Below are 12,928 nucleotides of genomic sequence, written 5' to 3'. Positions count from 1 at the left end.
TTTCCTGGCATCGTGCCTGATCCTTCCACGCACACACCCTGATTTTGCACGTGAATAGGTTTTTCTTTACATGTCCACTTTTGAAAATCTGGCTCATAATCCCTAGTTTAGGGTTTATGAATTTGGAGTCAGATGCTTTACATTACGTTTTAAAGTGCTGCGACTACAGAAGTGATAAACATTCTGAGTTATGTAAAGAAAGTGAGATCTTTGTCTTTGATTTACTTAGTTTTCATTGCGGTAATTACAAGTTGAAATCTTATGTTTCAGAAATTGATGCCTTGGGATCATCCCTATTACAGTGGTGTCCTGCGTGCTGAAAGGTAAGTTCCTTAAGTATGTGCTAGCAGTGTAAATGTGAGAGAGTGTTCATTCCAAGCCCTTGCAACAGCGGTAACGGAATCCATAAATATACACAGAATTTCTTTCTATAAGGCAGTGCTTTAATATGATAAAAATCACCAGGATCAGTAGGGGCAGTTGATCAAAGCTATTCTTCACTACAGCTGCAATGCCTATCAGTGTTTCTATTCCCTTTCCTTTTTTGTTTGTAAAGCCAAATATCAAACCTCTTTGGGGATATGAGATAATAACCAGTTTCAGAACCGATAAAGATTTCTTACTCAACTTAACGTTGTTTGTTATTCCTTAACTTAATGCAATAGTGTAAAAAAATCATAATGGCCATTGAATGCAAAGTCTGCATCCACTTTTCCTTTGCATGGGGGAAACAGGTATAGCTGAATTGATTTTGCTCCAAGCCTCAGGAAAAGGGGTCAGAAATCTGAGCTTCTGACTACCAACTCTCTTCTCTTAGTCTTCTATACCAGCTGCCTCTCAGTGTGAAAGCAATATTTCACAATGCTCCAGTATTCACCTACCAGGAAGCTGAAATTATAATTGTATTCTAGAGGCGATCAGAAATCTGTATATGCATATATTTCCAAGTGTCTAAATTCCCCATTTCAGATCTCAGCCAATCTCAAACACAGCCTTTGTGGAAACACATTAGGGCTTCCAATGGATAAGGGTTAATGATCTGTATTAACATAAGAACAACCATACTGGGTCAGACCAATTGTCCATCTAGACCACTATCCTGTCGTCTGACAGTGGCCAATGCCAGGTGCTTCAGAGGGAATGTACACAACAGGCAGTCATTGAATGATCCATCCACTCATATCCACTCCCAGCTTTGGGCAGTTAGAGGCTAGGGACACCCAGAGTATTGGGTTACATCGATGGACCTATCCTCCATGAACTTAGCTAATTCTTTTTTAAACCCCCATTATAGTTTTGGCCTTCACAACAAGGAGTTCCACAGGTTGAGTGTGCATTTTGTGAAGAAGTACTTCCTTAGGTTAGTTTTAAACCTGCTGCCTATTAATTTCATTGGATGACCCCTTATTCTTGTGTTATGTGAAGAAGTAAAAAACACTTCTTTATTCACTTTCTCCACACCATTCATGATTTTATAAACCTCTATCATACTTCCCCCCCTCCGCCCCCCCCGGGTTGTCTCTTTTCCAAGATGAAAAGTCCCAGTCTTTTTAATCTCTCCTCATATGGAAGCTGTTCCATACCTGTAATCATTTTTGTTGTCCTTCTCTATACCTTTTACAATTCTAATATATCTTTTTTGAGGTAGGGTGATCAGAACTGTACACAGTATTCAAGGTGTGGGTGTACCATGGCTTTATATAGTATTAAGATATTTTCTGTCTTACCTATCCATTTCCTAATGGTTCCTAACATTCTGTTAGTTTTTTGGACTGCTGCTGCACACTGAATGGATGTTTTCAGAGAACCACCCACAATGACTCCAAGATATTTCATGAATGGTAACAGCTAATTTAGACCCCACTATTTTATATGTATAGTTGGGATTATGTTTTCCAATGTGCATTAGTTTGCATTTATCAACAGTGAATTTCATCTGCCATTTTGTTGCCAAATCACCCAGTTTTGAGAGAGCTTTTTGTAACTCTTCGCAGTCTACTTTGGACTTAACTATCTTGAGTAGCTTTGTATCTTCTGCCAGTTTTGTCACCTCACTGTTTATCCCTTTTTCCAGCTTATTTATGAATGTGAGGGATGGTGTCCCTAGCCTCTCTTTGTCAGGAGCTGGGAATGAGTGATGTAACGGGTTGTCCCCTCCTGGAGTGCAGCCTGGGAGCCGTGGGCTCTAAGCCCCTATCTCCGCAGGCCTCTCTCATGCTGCTTTGTTGGAGATTTACAGCCTGCCTCACCAGGCCCTGTTATCACCCAACACAACAGCAGGTGGCGCCACACACCCAACTGAGTTACCTGCTTGCTTTACCTAAGCCACTCAAGGTCAGACAGCCAATTTCCCAGCTCCCCCCGCCTTGCATCCCTGCTGGAGTGTAAACCCAGAATTGTAACGTCTGACACTGCACAGGGACCTGTGCAAAGTAAGCTCAGTTCGCTCGTTCCTCGATGTGGGAAAGATCAACCTTGTGTTAACCAAGATGAAATTTTCCCCAGACACTTCATTTAAAAAAGCGGTTCTTAGCCTTTACTGCAGCCTGCACCCCTTTGGGTCTCAAAATATGTTCTCACACCCCTTATCAAAAATCATTGAAGTAGGTCAGTTCTTTAAACCTAGATATATTTTTTGTTTGTATATTACAGTAATTGTTAAAAAATGTATAATGTTAATAAATACATAGGTTTGATGAAACAAAGTAGTTGTACTTACGTGCTTATGCTTAATTTGTGTTTTCAATTATTTATCTTCTAAAAAAATCTGGCATGTCTCGCACCCCCAGGGAGTACATGCACCCCAGGTTAAGAACCACTGATTTAAAGGTGCACTGGTTTAGATAAAATATAAAACAAGTTATAGCAAACAGTTCAAAGCAGATTACCTAGCAAATAAACAAAAACACAAATTAAGTCTAACATAATAGAGGGATAGGATTTGAATTAACAGTTTCTCACCCTGACTAATGATACAAGCAGTCCACCAAATTTCCATACACAGGCTAGAAATCCCTTTAGCCTGGGGCCAGGATTTCCCTCAGTTTCATCTTTGTTCCTCAGGTGTTTCCAGGAGTTTTCTTATATGGGGAGTGAGGCCCAGAGACGATGTCACTCCCCACCTGATACAGCTTTTCCATATGGCGGATATCCTTTGTTTGAAACTCAGTTTCCAGTCCAGTTTGTGGGGAAAAATACAGGTACCAAAATGGAGTTCAGTGTCATTTGGTCTGGTCACATGCCCTTGCTGAGTCAAAGCAGCCATTATGCATAGGCTCTCTGGAGCGTTCCCAGGAAGGCTCACCAGGTGGGGATAAGCTTCTCCTAAGGCCTATTGTTTCCCCTAATGGTCCATTACCTTGAATAAGCCATTCACAACCAGCTGTCTAGACTGGAAGCATCTTGCCTAGTGGGTGTCACCAGGTGTAACTACATCTGAAATACAGATACATAGTCAATATTCATAACTTCAAATACAAAAATGATACATGCATACGAATAGGATAATTATATTCAGCACATCATAACTTTTCCATAGACATCTCACAAGACATATCTTGTACAAAATACATCATAATTATGTCATAATCATGTTATCATACAACTATGAAGAATATGGGATGCAGTGTTACAGGCGACAGGATGGATAATTTGATGATTACCTGTTCTGTTCATTCCCTCTGAAGCACCTGGCTTTGGCCACTGTCGGAAGACAGGATACTGGGCTACATGGACCTTTGGTCTGACCCAGTATGGCCATTCTTATGTTGAACAGCATTGGTCCTAGTACAGATCCCTGGGGGACACCACTATTTACCCCTCTCTCTCCATTTTTGAAAACTGACCATTTATTCCAACTGTTTCCTACCTTTTAACCATGAGAGGATCTTATCTCATGACTGCTTACTCTGCTTACGAGTCTTTGCTGAGGGATCTTGTCAAAGACTTTCTGAAAGTCCAGGTACACTGTATCCACTGGCTCACCCTCGTCCATATGTTTGTTGACCCCCTCCAAGAATTCTAATAGATTGGTGAAGCATGATTTCCCTTTTGCAAAAGCCATGTTGACTCTTTCCCAGCAAATCGTGTTCATTTAGTGTCTGATAATTCTGTTCTTGACTATAATTTCCATGCATTTGCCTGGTACTGAAGTTAGGCTTGCTTGCCTGTAACTGCCAGGATCACCTCTGGAGCATTTTAAAAAAACTGGTGTCACGTTAGCTATCCTCCAGTCATCTAGTGCAGAAGCCTGTTTAAATGATAGATTAAATGTTCTTCTGAGTCAAAAAGAAAAGGAGTACTTGTGGCACCTTAAAGACTAACAAATTTATTTTGAGCATAAGCTTTCATGAGCTACAGCTCACTTCATCGGATGCATTCAGTGGAAAATACAGTGAGGAGATTTATATACATACAGAACATGAAAAAATGGGTGTTACCATACACACTGTAACCAGAGTGATCACTTAAGGTGAGCTATTACCAGCAGGAGAGCCGGGGCGGGGGGAGGTAGAAACCTTTTGTAGTGATAATCAAGGTGGGCCATTTCCAGCAGTTGACAAGAACATCTGAGGAACAGTGGGGGTTGGGAGGGGGAATAAACATGGGGAAATAGTTTTACTTTGTGTAATGACCCATCCACTCCCGGTCTTTTTTCAAGCCTAAGTTAATTGTATCCAGTTTACAAATTAATTCCAATTCAGCAGTCTCTCGTTGGAGTCTGGTTTTGAAGTTTTTTTGTTGAAGAATTGCAACTTTTAGGTCTGTAATCGAGTGACCAAAGAGATTGAAGTGTTCTCCAACTGGTTTTTGAATGTTATCATTCTTAACACCTGATTTGTATTCATTTATTCTTTTACGTAGAGACTGTCCAGTTTGCCCAATGTACATGGCAGAGGGGCATTGCTGGCACATGATGGCATATATCACATTGGTAGATGTGCAGGTGAACGAGCCTCTGATAGTGTGGCTGATGTGATTAGGCCCTATGATGGTGTCCCCTGAATAGCTATGAGGACACAGTTGGCAACGGGCTTTGTTGCAAGGATAGGTTCCTGGGTTAGTGGTTCTGTTGTGTGGTGTGTGGTTGCTGGTGAGTATTTGCTTCAGGTTGGGGGGCTGTCTGTAGGCAAGGACTGGCCAGTCTCCCAAGATCTGTGAGAGTGATGGGTCGTCCTTCAGGATAGGTTGTAGATCCTTGATGGTGTGTTGGAGAGGTTTTAGTTGGGGGCTGAAGGTGATGGCTAGTGGCGTTCTGTTATTTTCTTTGTTGGGCCTGTCCTGTAGTAGGTGACTTCTGGGTACTCTTCTGGCTTTGTCAATTTGTTTCTTCACTCCAGCAGGTGGGTATTGTAGTTGTAAGAATGCTTGATAGAGATCTTGTAGGTGTTTATCTCTGTCTGAGGGGTTGGAGCAAATGCGGTTGTATCGTAGAGCTTGGCTGTAGACGATGGATCGTGTAGTGTGGTCAGGGTGAAAGCTGGAGGCATGTAGGTAGGAATAGCGGTCAGTAGGTTTCTGGTTTAGGGTGGTGTTTATGTGACCATCGCTGCATAGCACCGTAGTGTCCAGGAAGTGGATCTCGTGTGTGGACTGGTCCAGGCTGAGGTTGATGGTGGGATGGAAATTGTTGAAATCATGGTGGAATTCCTCAAGGGCTTCTTTTCCATGGGTCCGGATGATGAAGATGTCATCAATGTAGTGCAAGTAGAGTAGGGGCATTAGGGGACGAGAGCTTTGGAAGCGTTGTTCTAAGTCAGCCATAAAAATGTTGGCATACTGTGGGGCCATGTGGGTACCCATAGCAGTGCTGCTGATTTGAAGGTACACATTGTCCCCAAAAGTGAAATAGTTATGGGTGAGGACAAAGTCACAAAGTTCAGCCATCAGGTTTGCTGTGACATTATCGGGGACACTGTTCCTGATGGCTTGTAGTCCATCTTTGTGTGGAATGTTGGTGTAGAGGGCTCTCGAGACACCACCGACTTTCTGAGGAAACTACAATCCATCGGTGATCTTCCTGAAAACACCATCCTGGCCATTATGGATGTAGAAGCCCTCTACACAAACATTCCACACAAAGATGTACTACAAGCCGTCAGGAACAGTATTTCTGATATAAGTATTTTTTTAAAATCATGTTTACCAATCTGAGATTTTTTGATGAGGTTGAACAGGTGATAAATGTGGTGATGTTGGTCACAAATAGATTATCCTGCCCATTTTTGTATTGTGAGGAAAAACATTGTTCCTGGTGGACCACTGTAAAATAACTGGTGAGGTTATTGCATTTAGAGCATGGTTGTCATGGTGAAAGGAGTTCTGAAAATAGAACACATCATGACATTGGGGGTGTACATCTGTTTTTGTTTTGTTTGTTTTTAGTTTACTAAGTCTGTTACTTTGCATCTGGCTCTGTGAGAGTGAACCCCTGCACCCCTCTGGAACCTCATTGATGTTAATGCAGGACTGGGGCCTATGCATGCTTTACTCCCACCATGTGGGGCCAGGAATATTTTCACCAAAATGTTTCTAACGTACATACAGGAGAGTGAAGGAGAGGTATTTCTGGATTAGAATACTATCGCTGTTTTGCTCAATTGGTTGAATTTTACACAAAAGTAGGTGGCATTTTTCCATCTCCTATAGTTTTCTAGTAAAAATACTGCACTAAGGGCCTGATCAGTTTATAAATACCTACTTGGGGAACAAAAATCTGATAATTGTTTCTTCAATCTACCATATGGTATAACAGGATCCAGTGGCTGGAAGTTGAAGGTAGACAAATTCAGACTGGAAATAAGGCTCAGTTGTTTAACAGAATGTAATTAACCATTAGAACAATTTACCAAGGGTTGTGATGGATTCTTCATCACTGATAATTTTTTAATTAAGATTGGATGTGTTACTCAAAGATATGCTGTAGTTCAAACAGGTATTAATTCTGGGAAGTCCTAAAACCTGTGATATACAGGAGGTCATCAGATTAGATGATCACAATCCTTTTGGTCTTATCTGTGAATCTATGAATCCTCCACTCCCCTGCTCTTTCTGTAGTAACTTTCACGTATGCAATGTTGGTTTAAAATACTGCCAGATCACTGAATAGAGGGTAATGACTAGACAAAGTACCTGGCAATGAGGAATCAGGCCCAAAGAGTGAAATTCACTCGCTCATCACAGAATATTAGTGATTAGACTTTTGCATGGAACTCCAAAACCTTACAGGCTATAAGAAGAAGCACTGCCCTCTTACATGACTCTTCTGCATGTCTTCTCTCTGCTCCAGTGTGTGCCTTACCTCTGTCCCTACCTCACTGAAGGCCCTCTGCAAGACTATGTTGTCTCCAGTTCACTTCAGTAATTTTCTTTGCAGGCCTGACTGCACAGAACCCTCAGGCATCAGTTACGTAGAGGTAGCCGTCCATCAGAGTTTCACAATGTGTCTGAGCTTTAATCATTTTGTGGCCATTTGTTATGATTGTTCATGTATGATTCAGTCATCAATTATTTCTCCCAGGGTTCTGTACAAGTTCCTCAGTACTTTTTGATAAAATTGTTTTATCCTTTCTGATGATTTGAAGCATTCTATAATTTGTGCACCCTGTGATATTTTGGATGTTGCAATAGAAAATATTTCCATTTCGGTCTGTGTTCCATATTGGTTGCATAGTTGTTCCTGTTTCAGTTATAACTGTGCTTTGTCTCCCAGGTTACACCCCCAGTTTATTCTTCCAGATTCTTTATTTAATAAGAGACTGCATTAGCTTTGCATATCTTGCTGTAGTGAGGTAGTCATTTTAGTCTGATAGTACTCTGGCTTGTTGTTTTTCATTTTTTTGTTCTTTCTAGGTTTCAGAGTAGCAGCCATGTTAGTCTGTATTCGCAAAAAGAAAAGGAGTACTTGTGGCACCTTAGAGACTAACCAGTTTATTTGAGCATAAGCTTTCGTGAGGTGAGCTGTAGCTCACAAAAGCTTATGCTCAAATAAATTGGTTAGTCTCTAAGGTGTCACAAGTACTCCTTTTCTTTTTGTTCTTTCCAGTGACTCATTAATATTTTAGGTGTTGGTCTAGTCTTGAGTGTTCATTGGAAGATACACACTGGGATGAATTTCATCCCAAATGACTATTCTTGCTTTTCTGAATAAAATAAATCTTTTGTTAAAGATGATGATATAATCATACTTAACAAAAACATATTTTATATATAGTTATATTGTGATAGCCCCTGGGAGCCCCAGTCAGTGTTCAGACATAACAGACGGACAGTCCCTGCGCCAGAGTGCTTACAAGCTGACAACACAGGGTTTTAATTGTTTAGTAAGTATTTTTCCCATTTGTTTGAGTAGGCATGTATTGCTTAACTGCCAGCAAAGGGCAGAAAAAGTGCAAAAATCCCTTTTGAAATAAGTAGATGAAAAAACGGTTTCCTATTATGTTCTTTTAACTTTTTTGTTTCGGTGTGCAATATATTTTCTTTCACTGTTGTTCGTGTGATTGAGATTTGTAGTCTTGAATAGTATTTTGTATAATTAACATAGTTGTTTAGAAAGAGAAGCCAGCCATGGCCCTAACATGTCTGGAATGGTTAGTAGTCGACTGTGTTGATTCTATTCTGTATATTCTTAGGCTTTGAAAAAACAATTTTTGTGTGGTAAGGAGGAAAACCAAAATATACGAGTCATATACAGTTGTGAGGGGAGGAAAAAGCACCATCAGTGGAAAAAATTCCAGCCTGAGACCCCAAAAAGCAATGGGTTATTCTCAAGCACAAAATTGACTAATTTTTTAGACCCTATTGTGCTATCTTTACTAATGTTGATTAGTACCTTGCTCTTAAACTTGTCCTTTAGGAACTGTTGGAACTAGTGATGGAGTGCAGCACTATTCTTCTTGAGGGTGGCACAATCTGATCCTTAATTAACTTATTCCTTAATCACCTGAGTTTTACTTAAATAGACTAATACTACTTGAATCTATCACTTAAACTAGAAGTGCATTCCTGTTAGTCACCATGCTATCTGTAAAATGACACCTCCTTAAATTCCTCTTAATATATATGTTTTTTCTTTTAATTTCATGTAGTACTAGGGACATTTGTCTAGGTCAATTCAAATGGAACCCCATCCTTAATTTTAAGATGCTTGATAATTAAAATTGGGTGCCTTCATCCTAATTCCTCTACAGAATATCATACATCCTGATCAGTTTGAGCCAGTACATTAATAATAAAACAGAATGCAATTCGTATTGTATCAGTTTGCCCCTGTTTTCAGTCATTGTTTCTGCTATTGTCAATAAAGTGAACATAGGTGCTATACTGTAGACAGAACATAAGGAGGAGCTCCAGACTCACATGCAGAACAAACTCTTCTCACTCCCAGTTCATCTGTCCACAATCAAGTTGTTTTTCTCCACTTTCATCGTGCCTTCTCCCTGGAAACTTGATCCCACTTCAAAAGTGTAGGTCTCCTACCACGCAGTAACAGGATAGTTTGCTTAATAAACTTTAAGAAAATTCATTTTAAAAATATTGTCTTCAGCTTTAAAAAACATTTATGTCAGTTGAATATTTTTGTACCCATAACTTAAATGGTAAAGATGGTAGAATTAATATAAGTGTATATTTAACAGACATTGGAGGCAGAAGTCTGAAATGTGAATGATCAGTGTCTTATAAGAAGATAGAGTAATTAGATAGAGTAATCAAGAATTATAAGAAGATAGAGTAAACAAGAATTTTGGCAACATAGAGGTGATAAAACAGTGAATGCTAGAACATGCTTCACGTCAGACAAGTAAGAAGTTGTCTAATGTGTATCTCATAAAATATAATATTATGCCTGAGTTTTAGTGCAGAAAAATACACTGTCATCATTTACTTAACATTATGGTATCTCAGCCAGTGCGAATAATAGTAGACGTACTCCCTAGGGGGCTGATCCTGCAAAGACTTATGCACATGAATAGTCTCACTGAGTTCTCTCAGGTAACAGGTCATGCCTGGGAGAAAGGCTGAATGTTGACATAACTGCTACTAGCCCCTGTTTTGTCAGCAAAAGTTACTTACCAGTCTGGGCTGGTTTTTTTGGAGGGGTGCGGGTGGGGACTCTGACTCATTTTTTGAAGTTGTGCTAAATTAAGTTTTTGTCCCAATGTGGACATTGACAAACTTGTATTTCTTTGCCCTCTGTGGTGACCACTATCTGTGGGGCTGTAGGGATAAACCAGGTGGAATTAGGGATGAACATATTAATTGTGAAGGAAGCCTGTTTCCCACTATGGAGAAAGGAGAAGCCAATCAAGTAACTGAAGAAATTTTGTATCCCAGGGAAACTAGCTATATAGATGTTACTAAAATAACATGGCCCTTCCTTCAGCTTTCTTGTGGGCTCTGAAGTCAGGCTTTTTGCTTCATTAGGAGTAAAAAGGATTTCCCACTTTTCCATGGTGGAAGGGAAAATACCAAGGTGCCTGGATATAACTGTGGATGAATCTTTGACTTTTCAGGGAGAGCTAGTAGCTGTCAAAGGCTCTCCCTCAGATTCAGGGAATTACTTCCTGGCAGTCTGAGCTTGGGTGTACAGCAAGCTTCTGTCTCTTGATGAAGCAAGAGAGCAAGAACTGCTCGAGGAGCACTTCAAGATGTTTCTCCTTTCTTCTGTTTTTTACCATTTTTGGTTTGGGTAGCCTAGGGAGAGTGCTCCCATGCTGAAGAGAATCAGCCACTTTAATTGCTTTTAAATATACCCTAAAAAACATATCGACCACCACCCCAAGTGAAGGAAAATATGGTAAAACTCTCAGTTGTCCTGTTTAGCTAGAAACCTAAAATTCAAGAGTAACATAAGGTTTAAAAAGAAACAGGAAGTTACAGTTCTGCCAAGTTACCACCTCAAGAGACAGAATGTTCCATAACTGTTCAGGCATCCATCACTGCTGGATCTGAGCACCTTTCTTGAGTAGATCGTGCTCAAAAATATGACAGAAATCTCATTATCTGCCTCTGTGCATTGAAGTAAAGCATCCAACTCGTCAGTGTCTAGATTAGTGGACGTGGCATGTTAGAAAAAATCCTAACAGTTAACTAAAAAAAAAAAAAAAAAAAATAGTACTGTGTATTTTCCAGGCAGGATCAGGAGTTTCCAGTAAGTATGCATATTGTGACTTTATCTAGCTAAGTGAAGGAATCAGAAAATACATTCAGGCTTGTTATTCAGTTGCATACTGTATGATGTGCTGTTAGTTGGTAATGATTTTATAAATGTTCTAAAGTATGTCAGTAATGTGACCTGACTTACAAATATTTTGTTATCTGTAAGTTGGTTTCAGTTACTGCTGAGTATTTCCTTGGTCTGATATCTTTGTATTCATAAGAGCTAAAGGAATTAAGGTAATATGAGCAAAGCATAATATATGTTACATACTACGTTAACCAGATTTATAAAAAACAGTAAATTTGCCTTTTGGCAGTCAAGTGTTAACTTATATGGTAAATGGGTCAAAAAGCAGCATCACAACAAACATCAGAATGATCTCTTTATACTGATCTGTTTTTAAAGTTTGTCTTTCATCAGTTCTGAACAATCTTACGTTGTAAGTGAATTAGTTTGCTTTTAGGGCTCAATAAACTGAATTAACAAAATATCCTGAAGGTACAATTAACAGAAAAGAGAAAGGGAACATAAAATAGTTGACAAGTTGTGAGGAAGAACACAGGGTAAAAAAAAAAAAACCCAAACAATCTCCCCCAAATCACCAACTCTATGAATTCTCTCCCTTCAGGTAAAGGTTTAAATGTCAAAGTTTACTGACAGGTAATGATCATTGGAAGGGGCTTTTCCTTGTCGTGATCTCTCTTCTAGTTAACCCCATGGGCTCCTCTTCCATTTATCTTGTACTTAAGTTGTTTTCCAAATTTCTTTTAATGTTTGTTGGGGCATGAAAATAAGCCCTAGATTTTTTTCTTATTATAACTAGTAACATTATATTTCTGTATTTTATTGATTTTATGGTGGGGAAAAGAGCCTTGTGAAAAATAAGAAAATGTTCAGATCTTTCAGATGTTACAGTTAATGCCTGCCAATAGCAAGCCTTACCAAGCAGCTAATTTGTAATTTACAGGCCTTAATGTTTAGTCCTTAGTGATATTTGAGTAATTATAATTATTGAGTAATTAATGTTTAGTCCTTAGTGATATTTGAGTAATTATAATTATTGAGTAATTATTTGAGTAATTATAATTCTTTAATGTCCAAGTTTATCAAAAGCATTTTGAATGGAGTAGATGAAAGTCACGGTGCACAAAACAGTCTTAGTTTCTTTCCAAATGTACAGGTTAAATGAAAGCAGTTTTAGAAGCTTGCATTTTATTTAGACTCAGTGAAGTCATACAAGCTTAGAAATAATTATAACGAGACACTCCATTGTTGTTCTTTGTAGCAAGAACTGCCTTTTTGTTTGATGTATGCTGTTCTTGAAGAATAACCCCACCCCATTGTGTCAGTTCATTTTCTTAAATCAGTTAGATGCATGAGTTCTTTTAAAAATAGTACTGAGCCACATACTGTAAGATGTCTGGATTTCTCCCATAGTTCATCTTTTAATCTAAAGCAGGATTTCACATCAAAGAAGCTGTTGTATTTGGTATTTTGCTTTCTTTGAGAGTGCACTGTGACTTCTTGTTGAAAATCTGTACCCTCATCTTCTGCCATTAAGTGCATTTTTAAAATAGTTCAGGTTTTTTGGCATGGATTTTGATACAACATGCAAATTCCTTGGATTTAGAAAACAGAGGGGCGGAGTTTTGGGAATTTGCTAAAAGATGGATAATGGAAAGCAAGGAAACTAAGTTCATTATTTACTCTATTGCATCACTGTGTTACAGGATTTCAGAAGAGTACTCTGTTGAATGTACTGTACATGCT

The 12,928-nt window shown here is 39.1% G+C and overlaps 1 protein-coding gene across 8 annotated transcripts in view; it reads left to right on the top strand.

Annotated features, from left to right (window-relative positions):
- The window catches only part of MIPEP (mitochondrial intermediate peptidase), a 138,569-nt gene that overhangs the window by 23,979 nt on the left and 101,662 nt on the right, over positions 1-12,928 (top strand). For all 8 annotated transcript variants that reach the window (XR_013345044.1, XR_013345046.1, XR_013345045.1 and 5 more), the window contains one exon: positions 271-323. Coding sequence is in view for 4 of the 8 variants with exons in the window: in XM_077809421.1 (XP_077665547.1) it covers positions 271-323 (53 nt within the window). In the remaining 4 variants the exon portion in view is untranslated. The remainder of the gene's footprint in view (positions 1-270; positions 324-12,928) is intronic.

This window comes from Eretmochelys imbricata, chromosome 1, assembly GCF_965152235.1.
Source record: "Eretmochelys imbricata isolate rEreImb1 chromosome 1, rEreImb1.hap1, whole genome shotgun sequence".
NCBI classification, from domain to species: domain Eukaryota; kingdom Metazoa; phylum Chordata; order Testudines; family Cheloniidae; genus Eretmochelys; species Eretmochelys imbricata.
Note: the sequence above shows the minus strand (reverse complement) of the source record. Positions and strands in the feature narration are given on the sequence as shown.